At 41.5% G+C, this 25,863-nt stretch overlaps 1 protein-coding gene across 1 annotated transcript in view; it reads left to right on the top strand.

The window, feature by feature from the left end:
• b (glutamate decarboxylase-like protein black) overlaps positions 1-25,863 on the top strand; it is an 85,798-nt gene that overhangs the window by 2,058 nt on the left and 57,877 nt on the right. Inside the window, exon 2 of the mRNA XM_067135501.2 lies at positions 20,705-20,939. Coding sequence (XP_066991602.2) covers positions 20,705-20,939 — 235 coding nt within the window. The remainder of the gene's footprint in view (positions 1-20,704; positions 20,940-25,863) is intronic.

Below are 25,863 nucleotides of genomic sequence, written 5' to 3'. Positions count from 1 at the left end.
GAAATTTTTCTCACGGAAAAGCTCTAAATGTTGGTTATTATATATTATATAATGCTGCTTAGAAGCTGGATGAATTGGAAACTGTCGGATTACGTTGCTTTAATTTTGTGTTTATAGTTTGATATTTTAACGTTCATCAGCCACTGTTTTCATACGTATATTCTTCTAAGAAAGTGAATTTATTTCCCCTTCCAGGGAATTAAAGGACATATTTATATAATAATAATAATAATAATAATAATAATAATAATAATAATAATAATAATAATAATAATACGGCTACCATTTTCGTTTGACGCCATTTAGACCATTGGTGTGTAAATTTCGACGTCCTGTTTTACTCTACTACACAACAAAGGAAATGGAGCCTACTCCAGAGCTTCAATGAAGTTTGTTGGGTAAACTCCGAATGTGTCACCAGGCATAGTTTACTTGCCAAATACCGGGCGAGTTGGCCGTGCGCGTAGAGGCGCGCGGCTGTGAGCTTGCATCCGGGAGATAGTAGGTTCGAATCCCACTATCGGCAGCCCTGAAAATGGTTTTCCGTGGTTTCCCATTTTCACACCAGGCAAATGCTGGGGCTGTACCTTAATTAAGGCCACGGCCGCTTCCTTCCAACTCCTAGGCCTTTCCTATCCCATCGTCGCCATAAGACCTATCTGTGTCGGCGCGACGTAAAGCCCCTAGCAAAAAAAAAAAAAAATTACTTGCCAAATAGACTTCTACGGCCTTCAAAAAGCGGATTATCTCTGCTGAGTTCGTACCTGGGATTCGGAGGCAGACTCATCCACAGTGGGAGTTTTATATTCTTCGAAAGAGTGGGATACTTTATTCGATGTCTTTCTGAGACTAGAAGTATCTGAGTGCAATAAAATTGTACTTAGTTTATGAACATGGACTCGCAAAACTTCGTGGTGTTCCATTTTCAGAGTGTCGTATTGTATTTGGAATATATCTTTTAACTATGTTTAAACATGAATTTAGTGACCTTAGGTCATGGTAGACCAGGCAGCCAAATCGGTTAACAAACATTAATAATTAACATGCGCAGTGCGTATTAATGAAATATTGACACGCGCTCACATTTTATGATCATTTGTTTAAGAACACACGTTGTTGTTGTTGTTGTTGTTGTTCAAGAGATATCATGAAAATTGTTCTGTGTGTGATAATGTGCATAGTTGAAGAGAAGATGGTTTACGTCTTGTATGGATTGTCCATCGTACGTGCATGACAACTTGTTAACACCGCTGATACGGTACACAAGAGTTCCACTCGGTTCAAGTGGTATATATTCTCTCTCTCTCTCTCTCTCTCTCTCTCTCTCTCTCTCTCTCTCTCTCTCTCTCTGTGTGTGTTTGTTTGTTTGTTTGTTTTTTTAGCACTTTGCCATGGACGTTGCCCTAGATCACGTAGTGGAGATGCGAGAAATAAATACAATTAATTAGGTTATGCGAACATACGCCTTTGCTGGCAGGTGTTTACAGTGGACTATGTCTTCTGGTATGGGCTAGAATAAATTTACTTTCATTAACCGGTCTCTCATTCTTGGCTTTGACAATATGAAAGTGACTGAGGTATGAGCGATTCTAGTAATACCGTTCCTTATGCAGCCCGTCCCTGTTATAAATGGTGTGAAAATGTTGCTCATAGGGTTGGTTGGTGCATGCATTTCAGTAGGCTTGGCAGACTGATATGTAATAACTTCTGGCTCAATGAGAAAAGCAACGGGAAACTACCTCACTCATTTTCCTAATAAGCCTTTTCAGTGACACCTAGGCTATCTAGGACAGCTGTTGGAGCTGTAGAGGATCAAACCAGCCTTCGGGCTGAATACCCAACAAACAAACATACATACATACATACATACACGCGAACATATTAGTCTGTGCGCTTCAAGGTCTTGCTTGCTGCGTAGGTTACTGCGCTTCACGAATCCACTCACTGAGGGTTGTATCCAAGAAATTCTCGTACAAAAAATATAGGCTAAGCAGTATGAAACTTCTGCGACAGGAATACATAGTATAATGAATACATGTAGTCTCGTGCGATTTTTGCTTTTAGAGAGCTAAACCACATGGCATTAAACTACAACCAAATGCTGTTTCTAATTAAGTGTCTCTCGCCAAACTAGTTTCACCAGTGGCGGCCTGCACATACGATCTCAGGGTCACATAAATATTCTAATTTTTACTTTTCAATACATTATACACAGGTGGACACATGTTTTAAGCTCATGAGCACATAATTCTGACTTCGGGATAGAGAATAAAATACTTTATATCAGCTCCCGTTCACAAACCCCATGTGACCGCAGAGGAGACGTTTAAAGTACATACAGTGCTAATATAAGGAAATATCCTCATTGGGAAATTAAACGGTATTGTAAATAAAGGGCACATGGTGTTGAGGGTATTTATGGGTTTTAGTAAGGATGTAAATAACAGGGCTTGTAAGTCTCTGGTAAGACTCCATCTAAAGTATGGTTCCAGTGTATGGGAACACTCACCAGTATTACGTGATTCGAGAACTGGAAAAATCCAAAGAAAAGCACCTCGATTTGTTCTGGGTGATTTCCGACAAAAGAGTAGCGTTACGAAAATGCTGCAAAGTTTGGGCTGGGAAGACTTGGGAGAAAGGAGAAGAGTTGCTCGACTCAGTGGTATGTTCCGAGCTGTCAGTGGAGAGATGGGGTGGAATGACATTCGTAGACCAATACGTATGAGTGGTGTTTTCAAAAGATCACAATATGAAGATGAAGATAGACTTCAAGAGGACAAATTGGGGCAAACATTCGTTTATAGGATGAGGAGTCAAGTCGGTCACCTCCGTACAGGCCATGAAGGCCCTTGGAGGAGTTGAAGGCACGTGATTGGGTAGAGTGGTTAGCTCTACGCCCGGCCGCCTTTGCCCCCACGAATTAACCTGGTACTCATTTTTGGTGTAGGCTGAGTGAACCTCAGGGCCATATGCACCTCCGGAAGTGGAAATCTCGTTTCTTAAATTTTAAGACTTCCTGGCGGGGATTCGAACCAACGTCCTTCCGGGTGAACCGAGCACGCCTTTACCGCCTCGGCCAGGCAGCCAGGAGTTAGGGATTGGAATAATTTACCAAGGGAAATGTTCAATAAATATGCAAATTCTTTGCAGTTATTTAAGAAAACACTAGGTGAACAACAGATAAGTAATCTGCCACCTGGACAACTGCCCCAAATGCAGATCAGTGTTGATTGACTGATTGATTGACTGATTGATATAATACAGTAGTCTCCAAATGTCGCCGGTGGTTATCTTGCTTGGAGAAGAGGCCTGCTATAATGGGACAGCCTCGATCACAAGCAAACTGTGACAGAGAAGGATAGCAGATAGTTACCTGGTAGAAAGAAAGAAAGCTACCCAGTTCACTGATTTGTATTTTCTAATGTCCTGTTGTTGAAAATAATACTATAACCATACCAATGTTTCTCTACATTAAATAGAATAAAGAGATTCCTAAGTCTTAATGGCAAAAGAGAGGTAAAAATGTGCTGGCTAAAGAAAGAAAAGCGGATCTGACATAAGCAACAATGACAAAGTAACCCTAGGTGTGTTTTGACATATTGTTTTTTTCTAAATTTAGACTTAATTATCCGTGCCTGCATTTAAACCAAAACGTGACCCTCCTAAATGAAACTTCAGTAGCCGCTACTGAGTTTCACACTTTTTTTTTTGCTATTTATTTTACGTTGCACCGACACAGATAGGTCTTATGGCGACGATGGGACAGGAAAGGCCTACGAATGGGAAGGAAGCGGCTGTGGGCTTAAGGTACAGCCCCAGCATTTGCCTGGTGTGAAAATGGGAAACCACGGAAAACCATCTTCAGGGGTGCCGACAGTGGGGTTCGAACCCACTATCTCCTGCATGCGAGCTCACAGCTGCGCGTTCCTAACCGCACGGCCAACTCGCCCGGTAATATTAAAATTAGTAGGACTGGAAATTAAGACTATGTTCGGAATTTTGAATGCCGAAGCTGCTTCATTTTATAGTTGCAGATGCTAGATTGACATTTTAAGCAGTAGTATTAACACTCTTTGGTAACGGTGACTGTTAAATATAAACTTTGTGCTCTATAGCAATAGGTTATTTTGTTTTTTCATTTAAACTAAGGATTCGTGAAAAAGGTCCATTATTAATAAATAAATAAATAAATAAATAAATAAATAAATAAATAAATCCAGTACATATATCTTCGTCCGCCTCTGTGGTGTAGTGGTTGGCGTGATTAGCTGCCACCCCCGGAGGTCCGGGTTCGATTCCCGGCTCTGCCACGAAAATTTGAAAAGTGGTACGAGGGCTGGAACGGGGTCCACTCAGCCTCGGGAAGTCAACTGAGTAGAGGTGGGTTCGATTCCCACCTCAGCCATCCTCGAAGTGGTTTTCCGTGGTTCCCCACTTCTCCTCCAGGCGAATGCCGGGATGGTACCTAACTTAAGGCCACGGCCGCTTCCTTCCCTCTTCCTTGTCTATCCCTTCCAATCTTCCCATCCCTCCACAGGGCCCCTGTTCAGCATAGCAGGTGAGGCCGCCTGGGCGAGGTACTGGTCATTCTCCCCAGTTGTATCACCGACCGAGAGTCTGAAGCTCCAGGACACTGCCCTTGAGGCGGTAGAGGTGGGATCCCTCGCCGAGTCCGAGGGAAAAGCCGAACCTGGAGGGTAAACAGATGATGATGATGATGATGATGATGATGACATATATCTTCGTTGTGGACTGTTTGGCCTTTCACTGCTCAATCTGCAACCCTCTTTGAATTAATTCAGCTCCTCCACAATCCTACGGTCATCTGTCCTCGTTCACTTCAATATGGTACTTATCTTAAATCATTAGGAACTACGTCTAACCAACATCGTCTTTGTCTCCCACTTTTCTTACCCTCCATGGCCGAATTTATGGTTTTCCTCCATTCGCCTCACATGATCCCACCACCGAAGCCGCTTTTTTTTATATGCACAGCCTCATCCATAGAGTTCATTCCTAATTTAACATTTAAAATCCTTATTCAGAGTACCCTTCTGTCATTGTTACCATCGTTTTGTACCTACATTCTTGCTAAAGTACAGGTGCAAAAACAAAGCTATCTTTTATAAGCCATTATACCTCTAATGTTTTATACAAGTGGTAACTTAAACACATTCATGGACTATTCATGCCAATAACCTCAAGAATACTGTAGATTGAAAATCTAAAATTGAAGGTTAATTTTAAGGCCATTGTGAACTGCGCCGGCTATCGAAGACAAGACATACATGACGTCTTCTTTTATGTCCTCTGCAGCTATGTTTGTTGCATACCATTCGATAACGGAGTTCATAAAACAGATCAAATACATATACAAAGTACGTGTCCCAGGTGAAGAGAGACTGACAATAATTTATCCCGATATGAGTAAACTCTGCCAAACAAAGTTCTGCGGGGCCAAAAGCTTCTGACCCTCCACAGGGCAGTATTGACTGTTGTAGTACCCTAGTGCTGACCAATCACTTAGCCAGACAGTGCTCCACGTTGGTTCATACCACCGTTCATACAATATTTTATCAAACGCCACTTCTTGCCTAACAAGTAGTTGGAAAGAAAATATGAAAGCGGACTGGAAATCAAAAGTGAGTTTAATGTTGGAAGTTCATTTTAGCGGCTTATGATGAATGAAATAAGACGACGTTCCATAACGTAAGGTTACAAATCGGTACCCTTGCATGTACTTTTTTAGGAATTTCCCATTCTTGACCAGGGAGATGTTCGGATGAAGTTCATTAGATCTCCAATTCTCAGCCCCTGCCTTTTCTTGATGGATGCGATTTTTGCTATCTCTCAGACATAGCAAAATGTATTTTCCTCAGATGTTTGCGTCAAGTGATCTTCATAACGTGAAAGCTACCGAGGTATGGAAAATGGTATTTTAAACATAGGCACTACTATAGCTAGTGACTATGAATGCTGTGAAGTATTGCTCATAACTGGTGGGACTGCGGTAACACACGCTGGCTTCTTAATTAAAAAGTCAATGGCAAACTCTCTGCCGTCATTTTGCCTAATAGGCCTCATCACATCGCTGTAATGGATATTTGGAGTTTCTCCATAAACACACAGATGGTCTTCGTTGATCCAATGAACTTGAGGACTACTCCCAATTTTAGTTCTTCTTGAATGGATGTAGGCGACCGATTCTGCCCGATTGGTTACTTTGTACAGCACACTGTTAACAGTAAGTAACCCTGCCCACTGCTTTGTGCTATATATCTCCTAGGGCCTATATTATTTTTCATTCTGCTCCTCTTTTAGCCTTCGAACTTCCGTTCTGCAATCGGCTATTCAAGGTAATATTTAGTATTCCGCACGATGTATCCCAGATATGCACTCTGTTTTTTCTCTAACCACCAGTCCTTGATCTCGATCATAGCCTATGTTCCGAGATTTCTTCATTAGTTAGGTTCTCTCGCTGTCCACTTTAAGCATCGCGCGGTGTGTCTAAATTTCAAATGCCTTGATAATATTCGTGATAGTTCTCAACACCATACAGAAATCTTAGGTCCGTATTCATGAACGAGAGTAAAAGCTTTTATCTTGGTTTAAAGCTTAAAAGAACCGAGATAACGGTTACATTTGTATTCACCAACAACATTATCTCGGATAACGGGTATTATCTCGGTTTAAAATTTTATCGGTGAAAGGTTGGCTGGTAAAACAGGAAATCTAAGATAATAGCCTTTAAAGATGGCAGCTCGTAGACGGCTGGAACATTTAACCGAAAGAGAAAATCACAGCGATGAGGAATCAATATTTTGCAATAAAACGGCCTAGGTGGATAAAAAGAACGCGCTACATACTTCAAGGACTACGGTGACACTGATTTTGAAACATACATGAGGTTATCTAAAGCCTCGACACTGTCAATGTTACCCATGGTCGAACATAACCTGGAATTCCCAACACATAGGTAGGCCTAAGATGATTTCTCGATTCTAGCATATATATCTTGTACGGCACACGACTGGATGACTTCTTTAATGAAGAATTAAGGAATACTGCCTTAATTTGGTATGAAATATACAATGTGTATGCTATAATTTGTTTTCTTGTTCTCTGGTATGTTAATGCTTTCGGCCACCAAACTGAATAACAATTCTCTTGGAAAGTCATTTAGGCTTCTTTCGTTTCTGGTCAATAGCGGACATAATTTATGATAAATTATTTTCAAACTCCGAATGGAATCAAAAACTTGTTCACATTTCGATAGTGGCGGCAGCAGGTAGTCGTTTATTTTCCGTACGTCAGTATGAAAAATTTAAGGTTCAAATTTAGATTGAAGGGAAAACTTAGTTTTGGTAAACCGAGATAATGACATTATCAGAATTTTGGAAATCTAAGATAACAGAACAAGTTACTGACGTTGGTGAATATGACTCTAAAATCTCAACATGTAAACTCTTTCTTGAATTTCATGAAACGAGTAACTTACGGGCATTCTTGCAAGACCTCTTCTTCTTTCTCATCTCAGTTGTTACACCATTTTCCAAAGTATTGAAATTTATATATTCATTCTTTTTATTGGTTAAGCTAGCATTAATACAGGTACAAGAGTCGTCAGCGATGTTAGCCCGATGTAAACAAAACAAGCGCTCGGTTTGTCCTTCCCAATGCTAGAGTTCAAAGAGTAAACAGATGCGTTGAAGTATTATGTTAATACTTCAAGCACAGTGGCGGACAGATTATAAGTTTAAATTCTGAAAATTTTGACATTAAAAGCACGACACACATAATTTGTTTTGAACGATGCAGAATAAATTACAAATATTTTTTAAATGTTTTGAATGTTTAGACGACTTTTTATAATACAAAATGTGTATAATGTATAACTTTTAAGGAATTTGAACTTTGCAAACGAACACAAGATAACTACATAGTAAATATTTACCTAAGAAATAACACAAATATTTTCCAGCCGAGAATATTGAACTTTAGGTTCTACTTCCAAATTACATAATCAAATAGGTCGAATGTACATTAATATTTAAACCACCGTAATGGAAAATAAAACAATTCATTGATACTTCATATAAAATATATAACATTACTATTCGCAGACACGCACAGTATTTTTAGGATAGTTAAATGGCGTCAATACGTTTCGAACATGACTACTATACCTCAGAAGTCAGACTGCACTGATGTTCCTAGTAACCCCGCCCTCTATAGTAGGCAGGCGATTGTTTACATAGACCTATCATCGCTGACTATATCTGTACCTGGCTCTCATGTGACAATCATGGATTTTGTTTTCTTGATGATCACTACAGGTACACTCAACGTACGCTGTCAGGTAATTCTAAACCATGCGAGGTTGATAACCAGGATACCTTAAGTTCGTGAACGAAACGACTCCTTTCATAGGAAAAACAAAACAAAACGAGAAATGCTCAGTTGAAGAGACCCTGACTTGCAATATGGTGCCTTTTTAAGTTGTGAAGATAAATTAACTTTCTCTCGGACCTTCATAACAGAGAACATTCCTTCACTTACATATTTTATAGGAGGTATTTCATGAAAGGAGTGTCCTTCTTGTAGCCACTTGCAATTACTAAAGTGCTATTTCATCAGACTGCAGGGCACAATCGGCCTTTCTCAACACACTTCTTTGAGTGACCATGGAGATCCCTCGGCGAGCTATCTTACTGAATAATTATCGCAACTATTGCCCTAAAGTACAGCGTTTGGGTAAAACGTACACACAAATAAGACCAATCATCATTAATGCTCTGCAATGTCAAGACAGCTTGCGTATTCCTAGGGATTTAGACGGATGCGATGGTTAACGCCTGTATCCACCAACACGGTTACTTTTCCTATTATCTTAGATTTCCAAACCTTTGATTACGATCACTTTTGTATTTACTACAAAATGTATTATCTCTGTTTACAAAAAAAAAAAAAGTATTCGTTTCAGCCTAAATTTGTCATACTGACGCACGGAAAACAAATGACCATATGTTGCCGCCATGATCGAAATGTAAATAAGTTGTTAATTACGTTCAGTGTTTGCAAATAATTTATCATAAATTATGTCCACTGTTGACTATAAACGAATAAAGAAGCCTAATATGACGTTCCAAGAGAAGGAATTTATATTGAATTTGGTGGCAAAAGTTATCGTAGAGAATAGGAAATTATTTTAGTACGATTATGCAATAAATGTCCTAGGTGGATAAAAGAGAACGCGCTACATACTTTAAGGGCTACGATGACACAGTTTGAAACACATTTCAGGTTATCTAAAGCTTCGACACTGTCAGTGTTATCCATGATCGACCATAACCTGGAATTCTCGTTCGGATGATTTTTAATGAACTAAGGAACTAGAGAAATGTAGGCTATAATTTATTTTCCTATTGCGCGCACCTGTGAGCCCCATTGTCGTCAGCCCTGAAGATGGTTTTCCGCGTTTTCACCTTTTACAAGTTGTTTTACGTCGCAATGATACAGATAGGTATTATGGCTACCATGGGAAGGAGTGGGAAGGAAGTGGTCGTGGAATTACGATTTCGTATTTTACAGGCCAACTTTTCTCCGGTATAATTTTAAACAGAGCCTCCGTGGCTCAGGCAGCAGTGCGCCTCTCGCCGCAGGATACCGTGGTTCAAATCCCGGTCACTCTATGTGATATTTGTGCTGGACAAAGCGGAGATGGGACAGGTTTTCTTCGCGTACTCCGGTTTTCCCTGTCATATTTCATTCCAGCAACACCGTAACTTTAGGAAGGCTGATTTCGAAAAAATGCCAACATTGACTCAAATAAAACCCGCACCCCAATTTCGTTTCTCATGTTTTTTTAATATGCGGGTATTATTCGCGTAAATACGGTATTTCAGTTTTCTTAGCTTTAAACAAAGATAAAAGCTTTCAGTCGAGTTCATAATTACGGACGTAAGTGACATCGTTGATAGCTTATAATCATCGCGGCCGTAGTTCAAATGCTTGCATGTTTAATGTTGTCGCTCGTGGAAATACGGCATCGACAAACCATCATCTGGTCCTGCTGACGGCCATCTTCTCTACTTCATTCTAGATCCTTCTCAGCCACCGAGCTGAGCGACTCATACAGTTGAGGCGCTGGCTTTCTGATCCCCACTTGGCAGGTTCGATCCTGGTTCAGTCTGGTGGTGTTTGAAGGTGGTCAAATACGTCAGCCTCGTATCGGTAGATTTACTAGCACGTAAAAGATATCCTGCGGGACATAATTCCGGCACTTCTGAGTCTCCAAAAACCGTCATAAGTCGTTAGTGGGACGTAAAAACAATACCATTTTTTATTATGAACAGATCTTAGCGTGTCTGGGTCTCCTTCTGTTCCTTTTCACCTGCGGATTTCAAAACAAAGCCTATCTCTCGATGGCTTCATTTTCCTTCCTCAGAGTATGTCCACTCCATTTCCGCTGCTCGATCTGTATGGACGTCACGGTCAATAGATATGGGATTGTTCAATTGGCAAGTCATATCCCTGTAGCTCGTTTGCACAGACAATTATAGCTCCTGTAGGTTAAAACTAAAAAAATAAAAAGCATAAAGAGCCATGGTGCTGCAGTCCTTAGGGCCTTGGCCTACTAAGTGGCCACTACTGATCCCGAAGGCTTGCAGATTGAGGTGATATGTGGTCAGCGCGACGAATCCTTTCGGTCGTTATTCTTGACTTTTTGGATCGGGGCTGCTATCTCACTCTCAATTAATTGTTCTCATAGTCTAAGTGGACCTCGGAACCACCCCTGAGGTCCAGATAATAGTCCCTTGACCTGGCCGGGAATTTAACTCGGAACCTCAGAGTAAGAGACAAGCTCACTACCTGTAGACGGCTAGGCAGGTTACTAAATATTAACAATGGCATAACATTCAACATATGAAGCTTCTCTCTCTCCTCAGAGATATCTGTTTCTAGCTTTAAGATGTGTCTCCCCCAGCTCGATAACTGCAGTCGCTGAAGTGCGGCCAGTATCCAGTGTTCGGGAGATAGTGGGTTCGAACCCCACTTTCGGCAGCCCTGAAGATAGTTTCCGTGGTTTCCCATTTTCACACCAGGAAAATGCTGGGACTGTATCTTAATTAAGGCTACGGCCAATTCCTTCCCACTCTTAGCCCTTTCCTGTCCCATGGTCGCCGCAACACCTATCTGTGTCAGTGCGACGTAAAGGAACTTGTAAGCAAAACATGATGTGTCCCGACCTTTCTTGAAATGGTTCTGTCTCTCGTAAGGAGACTTTGACGAGTCCCAACAGTTTTGATCCATTTACAATATACCGTGCATGCAGTCCATGGCGAGAACTGTTCACCGGTTCAAATTACATTCAGTTTCGAGAAAACTGAGTTTTACCTGTAATATTTTGAGTGCTTCCCAAGAACACTGACACGCAATACATCTCACAACGAATGCACAGTGTAATGAGCAAGCTGTCATCTTAAAAAGCTCGTGATCCACGGATCGAATCTCACCTCCACAGTGTTTTTGTTGTTGCTGCTATTTTTCACAGACCCATGAGCGACAACAAATAAATTGACGAAGACTTTTTTTTTTTCATTTTTTTTTTCATGCTTCGCTCACACGCCTTTACCCAAGTATAACAAAAACTGCTCAAATACCAGCTATTCTACAGGATGTGACAATAAGGTAGGCCAAACTTTCCGGACGCATTCCTCACACGTAGGAGAAGAAAATGATATCTGGACATGGGTCCAGAAACTCTATTTCCATGTTAGAACTACTTTTCTACAACTTCATATAGTATGTTATTCATGGGAAAACACATGGGAACAGAGCGTACTAACATACCACATGAAATAATTGATGACATGAAATGTTGAAAATGCCCACAGTTAGTATTGATACGTGCATAAACATTAAATCCCGGATGGGATGATGTATACCAGACTCGCAATCATCAGTTATATCTGTACTTACCTACCTAGTCCTTGAAGCAACGTTTAACAATAAGGTACCGGCACTCACACTTTCAACACATATTATCTAATTTATCAGAAATAAGCAGATGACAATACGATCATTAGTCAACCAATATTAAGATATATTCTTCTTCGTAATCTGCTTACCCTCCAGGGTTGGTTTTTCCCTCAGACTCAACGAGGGATCCCACCTCAACCGCCTCAAGGGCAGTGTCCTGGAGCGTCAGACATCGGGTCGGGGATACAACTGGGGAGAAGGACCACTACCTCGCCCAGGCTGCCTCACCTGTTATGCTGAACAGGGGCCTTGTGAGGGGATGGGAAGATTGGAAGGGATAGACAAGGAAGAAGGAAGGAAGTGACCGTGGCCTTAAGTTAGGTACCATCCCGGCATTTTGCCTGGAAGAGAAGTGGGAAACCACGGAAAACCACTTCGAGAATGGCTGGGGTGGGAATCGAACCCACCTCTACTCATTTGACCTCCTGAGGCTGAGTGAACCTCGTTCCAGCCCTCGTACCACTTTTTCAAATTTCGTGGCAGAGCCGGGAATCGAACCCGGGCCTCCGAAGCTGGCTGCTAACCACTAAACCATAGAGGTGGACGTTAAGATATATTACTCCTTATATCTTTAATGTGCTTATGACGGTAATGAAAATAACGTAAAAACTCGACGTTACAACAAACCCACAAAACCTCTACGGAGGTGAGATACGATCCATGGATCTCGAACTTGTGAAGCAGACAGCTTGATCATTGCGCTGTGAATTCCTTGTGGGAATGTTGCATGCTGTAGTTGGTCTTGTGGTGCACTGTCAATATACGGAATTCCATTTTCTCGGAAGTGGGAGTTGCGCCTTGCAATTTGAACCGGTGAAAGTTCTCTCTCTCCATGGGCTTACATACGTATTGAAAATGGGTCAAATCAGTGCAGACACGTTGTCAAGGTCTCCTTATCAGTAAGTTGATGGGGAGATATAATTACAAGCTTTAAACATGGATCAATAGCTCATCTTACGATACTGTTAAGATTCCTTAAAATGCTTTATAGCCTTCTTAGATGTCGTTAGCTTATGTGCTGAAAATACAATGATGACTGTGGTGTGGTAGTGACTGTTCTTTTAAAGGCATCATGACATAAGTATTCGTCCCTTGTAAATTTAAGAACGTGATAGAGCCAATAGAGGCGGAAGAGCTACGAAGGATTGAAAACGAAAGACTCCCTCTGTCTCGCAAAATCTAATGACGGAGCCGGAAGATACCTAAAGTTGGCCAAGGTGTGTGGGACAGGAAGGATGAAAGTGGAAAGTCTAGCTAGGAGCTCCGAGGTGGCTATTTTACGCCCCAAAGCTGAGCCCGTTATGGGGTGCTACACTGGACTGAGGCCGTATTTTTCGGCACGTACATAAAATGGTGAGGTGTATGGAATTTTCTAGATAACCTGTGTTGTTCTGGTATCCACAGGAGTCCGTCCTTCGAAAATACTTCAACAGAGATCGAACCAGCAAATTTAGCTTCATGAGTCGAATTCTCTACCACTGATCCGCCGAAGCAGCGTTCTTTACTAGATAAACTATACAGCTTATGGCAATGACTAACGTGACGCGAGCTGATCATGGCCGCTACGTAGTAAGCGTAAATGAATGTACGACAATTTATGGAACGTATAAGGAAAAAGAAGTTGTCCTTCCTCGAGAAAGTTGCCAATGATCGCTAAGTGCCTCGGTCCGTTCCTGCTTCCAATGTCAGGAGAAGCATTCCGGATCACATGGTCGCTAAGGCCGCAGTACGGTGAGAGTCCTGTGATCCTGAAGTTTTTTGAAGCTTGCACGGTTTTGGTGGTGATTACTGTTTTAAGAGGACGTCCAATTCCTTGGATGAATGGTCAGAGTAGTGAGTGGTTTTCGATTTAGAGGACCGCAGGTTCGATTCCCGCCCGAGCCGGGGATTTTAACCACGTTTGGTTAATTCCTTTAGCTCGAAGGCTGAGTGCACGCGATCACGTTAATACAAATCATTTTCACACCACACCATACTACCAACTAGTATAGAAACACGCAATAGCGAATACGTCCTCCACATAGTGTTGAAGTCGGAAAGGACATCCGACATTAAACCCCTTATTGCTCTACAGCCTTGACGGGCACTGGCCTATCCAACGACCGATGCTTAGTCTAAAGGCCTGCAGATTACGAGGTGACGCGCGGTCAACCCGACGAATGTTCTCTGCCGTTACTCTTGGTTTTCTAGACTGGGACCGCTATCTCACCGTTTTCACTTAGGCAGAATAGACCTCAAACCAGTCCTCACATCCAGGTAAAAATTCTTGACCTTGTCGGGAATCGAGCCGAGGGCCACAGGGTAAGAGGTAGGCACGCTACCTATACAGCTGGCATCATCTGACCGGAAAAATGGATCTGATCAATATTAGTGCGACCCCCGATAATAATTGGTAAAAATCTAGGAAAGAAAAAGACCGTTTTAAGAGGAATTGCTGGAATTACTGCATTGCTGGGCAGCTAATCTCTATAATATCAATTACAGGAGAAATGGAAGAGGCCTCGCCCTTAGAAGATTGAGGGTATCGGCAAAAGAAAGTTCATGAGTTGCGTGAAAATGAGACATCCTAGGCGTCACAGATCTATTAACCGTCTGGACTGGAAGAGAACAAGAGTTTAGCAATGGAGCTCTGATAGAAAAGCTGAAAGTGACGGGACTGGCACAAGTAATTGGAAGCAGTCCTAGTCTCCGCTAGAGGCCCAATGGTGACCAACCCACTCTCTTAAGTTGACAGCCCGTTGAGATCCGCTTTTAATCTCCTCTTAGGCCAGTCAGGGCACACACAGGGTGTTCTTCGGTAGTACATCCGAAAACAACGCCAAACGCCCCTGCGAACCTACGTCCTATGATCCGTCGTTTAAGAGTTAGGCATGCAGGCATTCCAGACTTGTACTGGAATAGCTAGCGGTTATGATTTTTAGCGTTTATACATTCGTAATTTTGTTTTGTAGCATTTTTGAAGAAACTCATAATGTAAGTTAATTTTGATAAATAGATAAGGTATTATTCTAATCATTTTAATGTCAAATTAATATCGCATAGAGAAAGATGTTTAAAGTATAATACAATCGTATGTATTTTAAATTGTTATAGGCTAAACCATAACAGACGTCGGTGGATGCAGAGTGGGTTTCGGTCCTTGGGTTTCGTCCCTTAAGAGACCACGGCTTGTCTGTGGTCCAACAGCTCTGTACTCTGACCGGCCAACCGAGCAGAGGAAAGTTGGCCACGGCTGTACGCTCTACCGTGGCTCTACGCCTCTGCATTCGGGAGACGGGCCTCGGACACAGTGCCGGACTTCACGCCTGGCCCCACCCGTCGGCTGTCCTGAGAATGGTTTTCTGTGGTTTTCCATTCTCCTGCACTAAGGCGAATGTCGGGACAGTTCGTAGTATAGGCCACGGCCGCCCGCCCCCTCACCTTCTCCGCACATCTCCCTCACCTTAACAAATCTCCCGGCCTGAGAGACGGCGTCACCGTCTAAGAGACCCTCCTCACCCTTCAGGGGAGGAATGAAAACGTTTAGTATTTAGTTAGTAAACCATAAAAGAAAGAAGACAAACTGTAAATTCATTCAAAATCGGAATAATGAAAAGAAAAGATACAAAATGTTATGTTTATGAATCAGTGACACAGTTGAAGGAAATCGTTGAACATTCTTGAACGATTTCCCTGTTCGCCTTTCAGCAGTAACGGGCTTGTTAGGACATCAAATAGATTATAGAGCTTGGGTAAACTCTGGGCATCTGAGCTAACAACATTTGCAGGCAATTCAAAGTGAACATAAACTCTTAATTTTAAGTTTCTAAAAGAAGAAATCATGAAATATTTAAGAAAATCGTCGGTTTCACGTTTATATATATTTTTAGTATAGATTTCGTATTTTGAGTACATTTATCACGTTTTCAAAACACTGTAGAAAGTTGTTTATTGGTCTTGAGAAATGGAAATACAAAAGTACAGCCTCTAAAAGTACTTCGCGTAATATGCATAGTTATTGCGAAAAATCACTAATAGCCCTACCTGGCATATCCCACTTCGAGTAGCCATGTTTGTATGCCAAAAGTGCTCAAGGTGAGTCACAAGTCTGACGGCTTTTCTGTTACCGAACAGCGTATTTTAGAGGAATTGTGCATGACGGTGTAAACGAGAGAATCTTACCGTACGTTATTTTGGCCTTAGAGGAAGAAGAGCAATGCCGGAAATCAAACTCGTAATGGTCATGATAACTAGATAGTAAATTAAAACAGAATACCCGACTCCAAAATGAATACGAAGTACACCGGGCGAGTGGGTCGTGCGGTTAGGGGCCGTGCGGCTGTGAGCTTCCATCCGGGAGATAGTGGATTCGAATCCCACTGTCGGCAGCTCTGAAGATGGTTTTCCGTGGTTTTCCATTTTCACACCAGGCAAATGCTGGGGCTGTGCGTTAAATAAGGCCACGGCCGCTTCCTTCCAAATCCTAGGCCCTTCCTATCCCATCGTCGCCATACACCTATCTGTATCGGTGCAACGTAAAGCCACTAAAAAAAAAAAAAAAAAAAACCCACACAGGGATAACTCGCAAACTGTTCACCATAGAGCGTGTTTTCATAGGAACGTTTTGTAGGCCCTACTGTATAAGCGTTGTCAAATTTCGTTTATGTTACCGGTAACTTATTTGAAAGTCCCGCATGAATGATAGTCTTAAAAGCACCTTCCGTATTACATGTAATCGGCTGACATATAGTAATTTGGTTTTTAGCTCTGTGTATGTAGTATTTTAACGTGTTTCATGTTTTAGACGTGTTTTTCTTGGTTTTAAATGTTTTATATACTTTTATTAACTTGCCGATTTTAAATTACATGGCTGAAGATGATCCTACGCAAGGGTCGAAACCGAACCCATACATATGAACATGCTGTAATACTTAGTTATTCCATTTAATTTTATATTGAAAGGTGGATAATTTCTCTCCTATTCTCCTGATTACGCTTAATCTAATCCGTAGTTCATTGGGAATCGTAAAATCCCACCTCTACAGTTTAGAAATAACCAGTGCTGTACATTGTATTTACAGGCTGTAAACTTTGTGATTTAGGCCTATATTCTATATTTTATTATTTCACTTTGTCCACAGTGGCAACCTGTAAATTCAGGAAGTTTATGGTTCCACAATAAATTCTTTCTCTCAAATTGCGAATGAGGGACCGTCAACCTGTGCGACGGACCTGTGTATGAATGTAAAACTGTGTAGGCGTGCGCGAACTGTGTAGTGTGCGGCCATTTTTAAAATACAGTGTACTCTGCCCTACGGTGCAAGTGCATGTGCTTTTGTGACATAACTGTTTAGCTTGTAAGAATTGTGTGGGTGGGTGACACACACACACACACACACACACACACTGTGCAAGTGTATGTCATGAGCGAAAGTTGTGTAGTCCTGTGTAGTTGAGTGCTTGGTTAATGAATCCTAAATAGAAGCTACCAGTCTAGTGTTACTTTATCTTACTTTTTTTGCTTTACGTCGCACCGACACAGACAGGTCTTATGGCGACGACGGGATAGGAACGACCTAGGAATTGGAAGGAAGCGGCCGTGGCCTTAATTAAGGTACATCCCCGGCATTTGCCTGGTGTGAAAATGGGAAACCACGGAAAACCATCTTCAGGGCTGCCGACAGTGGGGCTCGAACCCACTATCTCCCGATTAAATTTATCTTACTACCCCGCCAACTCGTCACACTATTTATTTGTTGAACCGTTATAACAATGTATTGATATTAAATAAAAGATGGAACGATGGTAAGTTTTCAACTGCGTGATTGTTTTAGAACTTGAAGCAGACGATAATTGGGTCGTAATAATGTGTTGACTAATGGAAGAGTTAATTTAATAACTACTAATAATGATGATGATGATGATGATGATGATGTTAAGGATAATTTGGTGGAATTATAATTCCGTTCCCGATCTTAATGTTCTATCAATATATCTGTAAACCATTCGATAGAACCCACTGCCCAGATCCATATCGGAAGATGTATTGCTGCCACTGCACTGTCTTCTTGAACGTTTTAAATTATGTTTATACTTTCATTTTTCTGTGTCAGTCTCACCCATGGCTTTGACAATATGAAAGTGGCTGGAGTATGAGCAATGCTAGTAACGTCATTTCTTCTGTAGCCAGTCCCTGGTGTGAGTAGTGTGAAAGTTTCACTCCTTAGAATCGATTAGTGTATAAATTTCAGGGGGCCTGATGGGCTGATATATAAGGGCAACATCTGGTCCGGTGTAGAAAGCAACGGGAAACCACCTCGCTCCTTCATTTCTCTTACACGCTTCTTCAGTGTCACCTGGGCGATCTATGACGGTCGATCTGTTGTGGATCCAACCAGCCTTCGGACTGGAGACTTCAACATATATTAGTTATATAAAATATCTTCTCACGGAAGGTTGGCGATCATGATGGAGTAATCCCCCCCCCCCCCCAATATTTTGTGTTTCCCTTATCACATTTACCGTATTTTGGATGTCGAACCACTGGCGCAGGTTCTGCGATCAGGATAATCTTCTCCATCGTCCTCATTTCCCTTTATCCTGTCTTCCATGAACAGTTGTATCAGGCTGTATTTGTCATTTCGGAAGACGCGACTAAAACACTTTACTTTTCTGCGTTTTGCGTTAGATTTCATATGATTTCCCTCCACGACAGAGTACCTTCTCGTTGGTGATGTAGGATCATGAAAATTCCGCGATACAGTCGGTTCATTGACGAAGCTTTTAGTGCCCAGGCGTCGATCCCGTAAAACAGCACCAGTAACATATAACATTTCAAGACACAACGAGTTTCGAATCGGAGGTCATGACTGTACACAAGATGATGTAAACTCAGAAGTCGGTCATCTCGGTTACTTTCTTTTCGTGTATTTTTAAAAGCGTAGGCTGTTTCATAATACTTCAACACATACACATCTAGTCCATATTCATAAGTTCCAAACCAACTTTCGACGATTTAAAGAAAACTCTTAACCTGTCGTCAGCTAGGAAATAAAAACCAAACTATATTTGAAAATGTGCACATTGGGAATAGTACGTTTTGTTCTAAGAAAATGGTCTTACTTAAAACCTAATTGTGACTTGCTGGTGTGAACAGTAGATGCTTTAGATTCATTATTAGTAGTTTCTACATGTGCAGGAGTCGTCATAGACATAATTTTACAGACTCTAACGAAATTTTATATGCACTACAGATCTAGGATTATATAGAAGCTGTGGAAATGCGTAACAATCCTAACAATTTCAACAGGGGACACTCGCTACCAGAATACGTGGTTGCCAGCCATTAAGGATTTGGATAGGTAGTTCTCTTCCCTGTCCTTCCAGTATTATTTCGTTTCGGTATTTTCCAAATTCGTACGTTCATCACCGGATGGTTCATTCCAGGCTATGTGTTGTCATACTTTCATAACATGTGTACGACAGTTATGCCATCCCTGCCACACCATCTATTATTATTATTATTATTATTATTATTATTATTATTATTATTATTATTATTATTATTATTAGCTATAGTATGGTTTTCTTCCACACACTTACTTTCTATTCTTCAGCTCTGTGCTATTCTATATTGGATGTCTTTAGTTGCACTTTATTTTGTTTTATTACTTTATATTTATTTCTTCTACCACATTCCTCCCTGATTCGTCTGATGATCTCTCTGTTACTTCTCATGCACACATTGTGTGATAGGAAGGAACGTCTTGATATTGGAGCTTAATGATATCGTCAGCTCCCGCTTGGAATGCTAGCGCTGTGTCAGCATACAGCGAGCCATCTGTTGACGAATGAGCGTACCACTACAGCGACGAATGGTAAAGCGTTCTTGTGCCTGTTGCTCACGGTAAAATGTTTCGTAAAATTTGTTGTACAACAAACAAAGCAAAACTTGCTGCAATTATGTTGTACAGTGGTAAAAAGGAAGAAAAGAAATGCTGAACTCGGGATTGGATTAAAAGAAGATAAGAAGGTAGTGTATTGCTGTGCTTGGTCGAAAATTAGTTGAGGTTAGAAGACCAGCATTCATATAGGAATTCGGCGAATGTGTTTTCTGCCTCTTCTTGATTTTTGTTGTGGTAAAGTGGCGTTTTAACTTCGTACAAACAAGGATATTTCTGGTATTCGTCCAGTAAAACACTAACAGCTTCCTTAGTCCACCCGGATCCTGCCATTTTAGAAAGAAGTGTTTGTTTACAATCGAGCTTCACAATATTCTCACGACGTAGCCCCAACATCATCGTGATGTCAGCTTCGCTGATTGGTTCGTTTCATAAAATTATTTTACGGAATAGAACATGTCCTATTTTATGAAAAGTTTTATCAAAGGTTTTATAAAACTTGAATTTGACCGTGAGCAACAGAAATTTTATAAAATTGAATTTTTGTACAATAAATTTGACAGAAAATTTTACCGTGAGCGGCAGGCATTCAATTCAAACCCTCATTATTGTAGAAGTCTTCCTCATGAACAGCCGAGATTTTCTTCTGAAGACGCGGAGCAAAGTTCTATCCGGAACGTAGAGAGTTTCACTGGTTTCCTTGACACGGCATAAGCCCATGTCTAAAAGTACGGGCCGTGAAAGTATCAATGTTAACATCATGGTGTGCTGTCTGTTTCTAGTGTGGATCCTTACGGCTTGGTCGGCCAATGGTTAGGCGACGCACTCAACCCCAGCGTGTACACATACGAGGTCTCGCCAGTATTCACCCTCATGGAAGAGACTGTGCTGAAGGAGATGCGTCGTATCGTAGGGTGGCTTGACGGCGCTGGTGATGGCATCTTCTGTCCAGGAGGTTCTATCGCCAATGGCTACGCAATCAGCTGCGCGCGGTATCATAGAGTACCAGACGTAAAGGTAAGAAATTACTGCATTCTCGCACCACTTACTGCAGAGTGAAGAGCCGCTTAGGATTCTGATGTAGTGATTATTTTTTAAGGGGAAGTAAAGCTACCGTCCTTCGTTAAGTCTCTAACAGAAAAAGGAGGTCCGAATCATTTAAAGTATCAGCGAAATAAAGAGAAGTGTCACAAAGGATATTAAGATGAAAATAATGTTCCCTAGGCTTCACAAACTTAATATTGTCGGGGTCGGATTCCAAGGTCTCTGATAGTTTTAGGAGTAGGCTTATTTGTTTATTTCTACGATTTTAAGTAGTTTAATTAATTTCTAAAGTGTCCGACTCGTTGGCTGAACGGTCAGCGTACTGGCCTTCGGTTCAGAGGGTTCCGGGTTCGATTCCCGGCCGGGTCGGGGATTTTAACCTTAATTGGTTAATTCCAATGGCACGGGGGCTGGCTGTATGTGTTGTCTTCATCATCATTTCATCCTCATCACGACGCGCAGGTCACCTACGGGTGTCACATAGAAAGATCTGCACCTGGCGAGCCGAACCCGTCCTTGGATATCCCGGCACCAAAAGCCATACGACATTTCAATTTCTAAAGTGCTTTGTGTAATATAATTTCAACTTTAAATGTTTACATTGTAAATTCTCTAGATCATATTTCCTTAATTACTCTGAGGAAAACCCTGTGGTGTAAGATTAATGTGTCTTGGTCTTAACCATCAGTCTAATTGTGAAGAGTGGTGGAAGTGAGATATAGACGGGGGAGGGGTGGTGGTGGTGGTGGTGGTGATTGCTTTAATGGGAAGCACGAAATCCCTGTAAACTGTGATCGAATTGAAAAAGGAAAAGATTTGGCGTTTGGAAGAATTATGGCAACGGCGAAAGAAAGAAAAGAGAGGAAGGAAGGAACACGAAGGGTGTTAAAATGAAAGTATTTTTGGTCTGGTCGGGGCAAGGTGAGGAGCCTAGCACCGATAAGTGGAAGCAATGCCAGTTTTTAAAGGAGCCTCGTGGCCAACCCATTCCCCCCAAGGTGAGAGCTTGGAATTCGGACAGCAATCAATGGAGTCAAAAAACAAATAGGAAGGAAGAGTCGATATCTTATTTCTAGAATCGGCAGGATAAAGAATGTGGTTGTATACAGTTCCTATCATTAGACTGCGTGCCACAGAGTTCAATTCCCAACCTCTCCGCGGTGTTCAGTCATATCGCTCGTGGGCTAAAATAGTGGCAAAACTTACAAAGAAAAAGGAAAAAAGCAAGTTCTGAGATAAATGAGTTTTTAAAGTTTCTGACGGACCGCAGACAATAATTAAATTCTTCTGTAACACTGACACAAGTTGCAATGTGCTACTATTGATGAACTGAATGCGTCACGCGACTGCCGAGCTCCAGGTGCTGAGAAGCGCCAGTATTGCAGCTAATGTAAACAACAAATCAGAGAATACAACAGCGGCACTTCTGCCATTTGTTGGTGGAATGTTTAACTAAAAGACATGCTGCTGTTGCTGCTGGAAATCGCACCCCACGAGCGATATGACTCTGTTAATAGTGATTCGTCTTTCGGATGGAGTCCTTAAGCCTTAAACAGACCCCTTGATCTTATTCGACAGGAGTAGGCTATGTGCCGACTCCGGGTTTCACCCTCTTCCTACCTTCACCACCACCACCACCACCACCACCACCACCACCACTACCGACGCGCAGGTCTCCCATAGTTTTAAACTATAAAGGCCTGCACCTGGCCTCTCCGGAGGCCACGTGTCACGATAGTCAAATGTCGCTACAGTGATGTTAGGCATCGTTTTCTACGCTCACTACGGTCACGAACATGATCATAGACATAATTTTGGCAGACTCTCACGAAATTGTTATACTTTCTGGAAGATATTTCTTGAATATACTTGCACACGATTTGCCTTTGTACACATTAATTTGCCCAACATCCTTAGCACAATACATATATCTGTTAGGTGGAACGTGCGTCTGATGTTACTTCGAGAAGCTATGAAGGTATTTCCTCAAACTAGTCAAACTGAATTTTGAAGGGCTTGGTGGCATCACGCGCTTATCAGTCCAGAGAATGTGAGAACTGCTCTATTGGCCGGGCTGAGTGGCTCAGACGGTTGAAGCGCTGGCCTTCTGACCCCAACTTGGCAGGTTCGATCCTGGCTCAGTCCGGTGGTATTTGAAGGTGCTCAAATACGTCAGCCTCGTGTCGGTAGATTTACTGGCACGTAAAAGAACTCCTGCAGGACAAAATTTTGGCACCTCGAAGTCTCCGAAAACCGTAAAAAAGTAGTTAGTGGGACGTAAAACAAATATTATTATTATTATTATTATTATTATTATTATTAACTGCTCTATTCCTGACTGAACTAGGCTCCTGCTCCTCTCAAGCAAATATAGTAATTGTGACGAATAATACGTTAAGTACTTGTGAGTTGGTCGGATCTCCTATGTATGTAAAGTCCTCGTGTCCATCGGACAAGCAGGAAAATTCTGTCAGCGTTGATGAAGATTGATCGAAAGGATTAAAAGTCCGCGTATAGCAGACAGCTGAAATATTTTACTTGTTCACGCAAGTTATTGATAAATGCAAGACGAACTAAAGGGTCTAAATTTGACCCCAGAATTTACAGTGTATTCCCGGGAAGAATGTCTCTGGAAAGCAACGAACTGCTTCCTATCACCCAGATAGGAACTGAAGATGAAATAGTTTCGAGAAACCGAGCAGGTTAACTTAGTTGGGCATTGTCATTAATTTTTCCTACTACCAGTCACAATCAAGCAGGGGTATTCATTATAATGCCACGCTCCCTTGCCTACTGCCAGTCAAAATCGAATAGGGAAGTTTACTTTATAATGACAGGCACCTTTCCTACAGTTATTCACATTTTTTAAAGGGAATTTTTCATTACGTATAAGAGCAGATCCTCTTTCCGACTGCCAGTCACAGTCGAAAAGGGGACTTATTATAACGGCACGCCCCATTGCCTACCACCAGTCACAATCGGCTTGGGGTGTTCATTATAAGTAGCTGTCGTACTCTGCTTCGCCCGGTCTGACGATTGTAAAAGTCCGAAATTTCCTGAAATCCATTGCCTTGTAAAATAACACACATACTTTGTCATATTATATTGTACAGGCATCCCGCGATGAATAAGAATATAGTAGGAAAAGAAAGAGCTCCGAATAGCGGGAAAATGAAAAACTACATAAGAATAGAAGAGCAACATATGGCATTATGATGAATCAGGAACGGTTAGGTCCTATTAAATAGTTAAATGAGCAGTGTGAAACTGATAGAGCGCAGCTTCCTCTATACAGGCAATGAACTGCGACAACACACAATAAAGCTTATATATATATATATATTGACTAGCAAGATACTCGTGCTTCCCTACGGTATTATACTCAAATGTATAATTGAATGCTTAACATTTTATATATAATCCGACAAAATTCGCGACCTGATGGCAAAGTTCCTCCCATTTTTCAATATTTCTTTCCAGCAATGGATTTCGTACTTCCTGCTCTAGCTCCAGGTATTCCGCCCAGTCAGTTGGGTCCCTAAATCTTTGCCATTTTTTCCTATAAGCATTTTTAATATGAATCAAATCCTTGAGGAGATCCGGCGTGGTAACGTCTTGGGTGCCTTGGCGGTAATGAACCCGCGGCCGGACTCCATTCGTAGTCATTACCTGGCCAGGACCCGTTTCCAGCGCGGTCCCCACATTTTGACGACGGTCCAGAACATTATTACTATTATTATTACTGTTATTATTAGGGTGGGTGATATTAGTTGAATTTATTATTATTATTATTATTATTATTATTATTATTATTATTATTATTATTATTATTATTATTATTGATGTTCTGGACCCCGCAGCAAGGTGCAAGACTGCTACTTGGCGGTAAGTGACATCTGCTGCCATTGTCATTGCTGACAATGTGACCAGCACCATTGTCGCGCGTAGGCTAGTGCGCGGGATTTCTGGCGATACGAATGATATACTTCCGTGCATTATTGATCCTATTATAGACGTGAACAATTGCACGCTCAATATCATTCCTATCGTTTATTTGAAATCTGTTCCAATCTTTATTTATATGCCAGGAGCATCTACTGTAATCTAACTTTAAGTTCTTATATATGAGTGGAATCAGAGGTAAGGGCTTTATGCGGATGATGTTATTCTGTATAGAGTAATACATAAGTTACAAGATTGTGAGCAACTGCAACATGGCCTCGATAATGTTGTGGGTTGGACAACAGTCAATGGTATGATAAACGCGGTTAAAAGTCAGGTTATGAGTTTCACAAATAGAAAAAGTCCTCTTTTTCATTTCTGTGTTGATGGGGTGGAAGTTCCTTTTGGGGATCATTGTAAGTATCTGGGTGTTAATACGAGGAAAGGTCTTCATTGGGGTAATCACATATATGGGATTGTAAATAAAGGATACAGATCTCTGCACATGATTATGAGGGTGCTTAGGGGTTGTAGTAAGGATGTGAAGGAGAGGGCATATAAGTCTCTGGTAAGACCCCCAACTGGAGTATGGTTCCAGTGTATGGGACCCTCACCGGGATTACTTGATTCAAGAACTGGAAAAAATCCAAAGAAAAGCAGCTCGACTTGTTCTGGGTGATTTTTGACAAAAGAGTCTGTCTGTCCGTTAGGTCATCAGCCCAGAGGCTGGTTGGATCCTCAAATAGCACCACCAAAGGTTATGCGGTTATGAGGAAACCCCAAAAACCAATGGCAGCACTAAAATGAGGCGTACTAGGCAAGATGAGGAGTGAGGTAGTTTGCCATTGCTTTCCTCACTGGGTCAGAAAGTACTATTGCAGCACAACTGACCCTATGAGCAGCACCTTTCATAACACTCAGATGCACTAGTCATGCTCTGAATGTCATTACTCAG

Source organism: Anabrus simplex, chromosome 1 (assembly GCF_040414725.1).
Source record: "Anabrus simplex isolate iqAnaSimp1 chromosome 1, ASM4041472v1, whole genome shotgun sequence".
NCBI lineage: Eukaryota > Metazoa > Arthropoda > Insecta > Orthoptera > Tettigoniidae > Anabrus > Anabrus simplex.
This window is presented reverse-complemented; position numbering and strand designations above follow the sequence as displayed.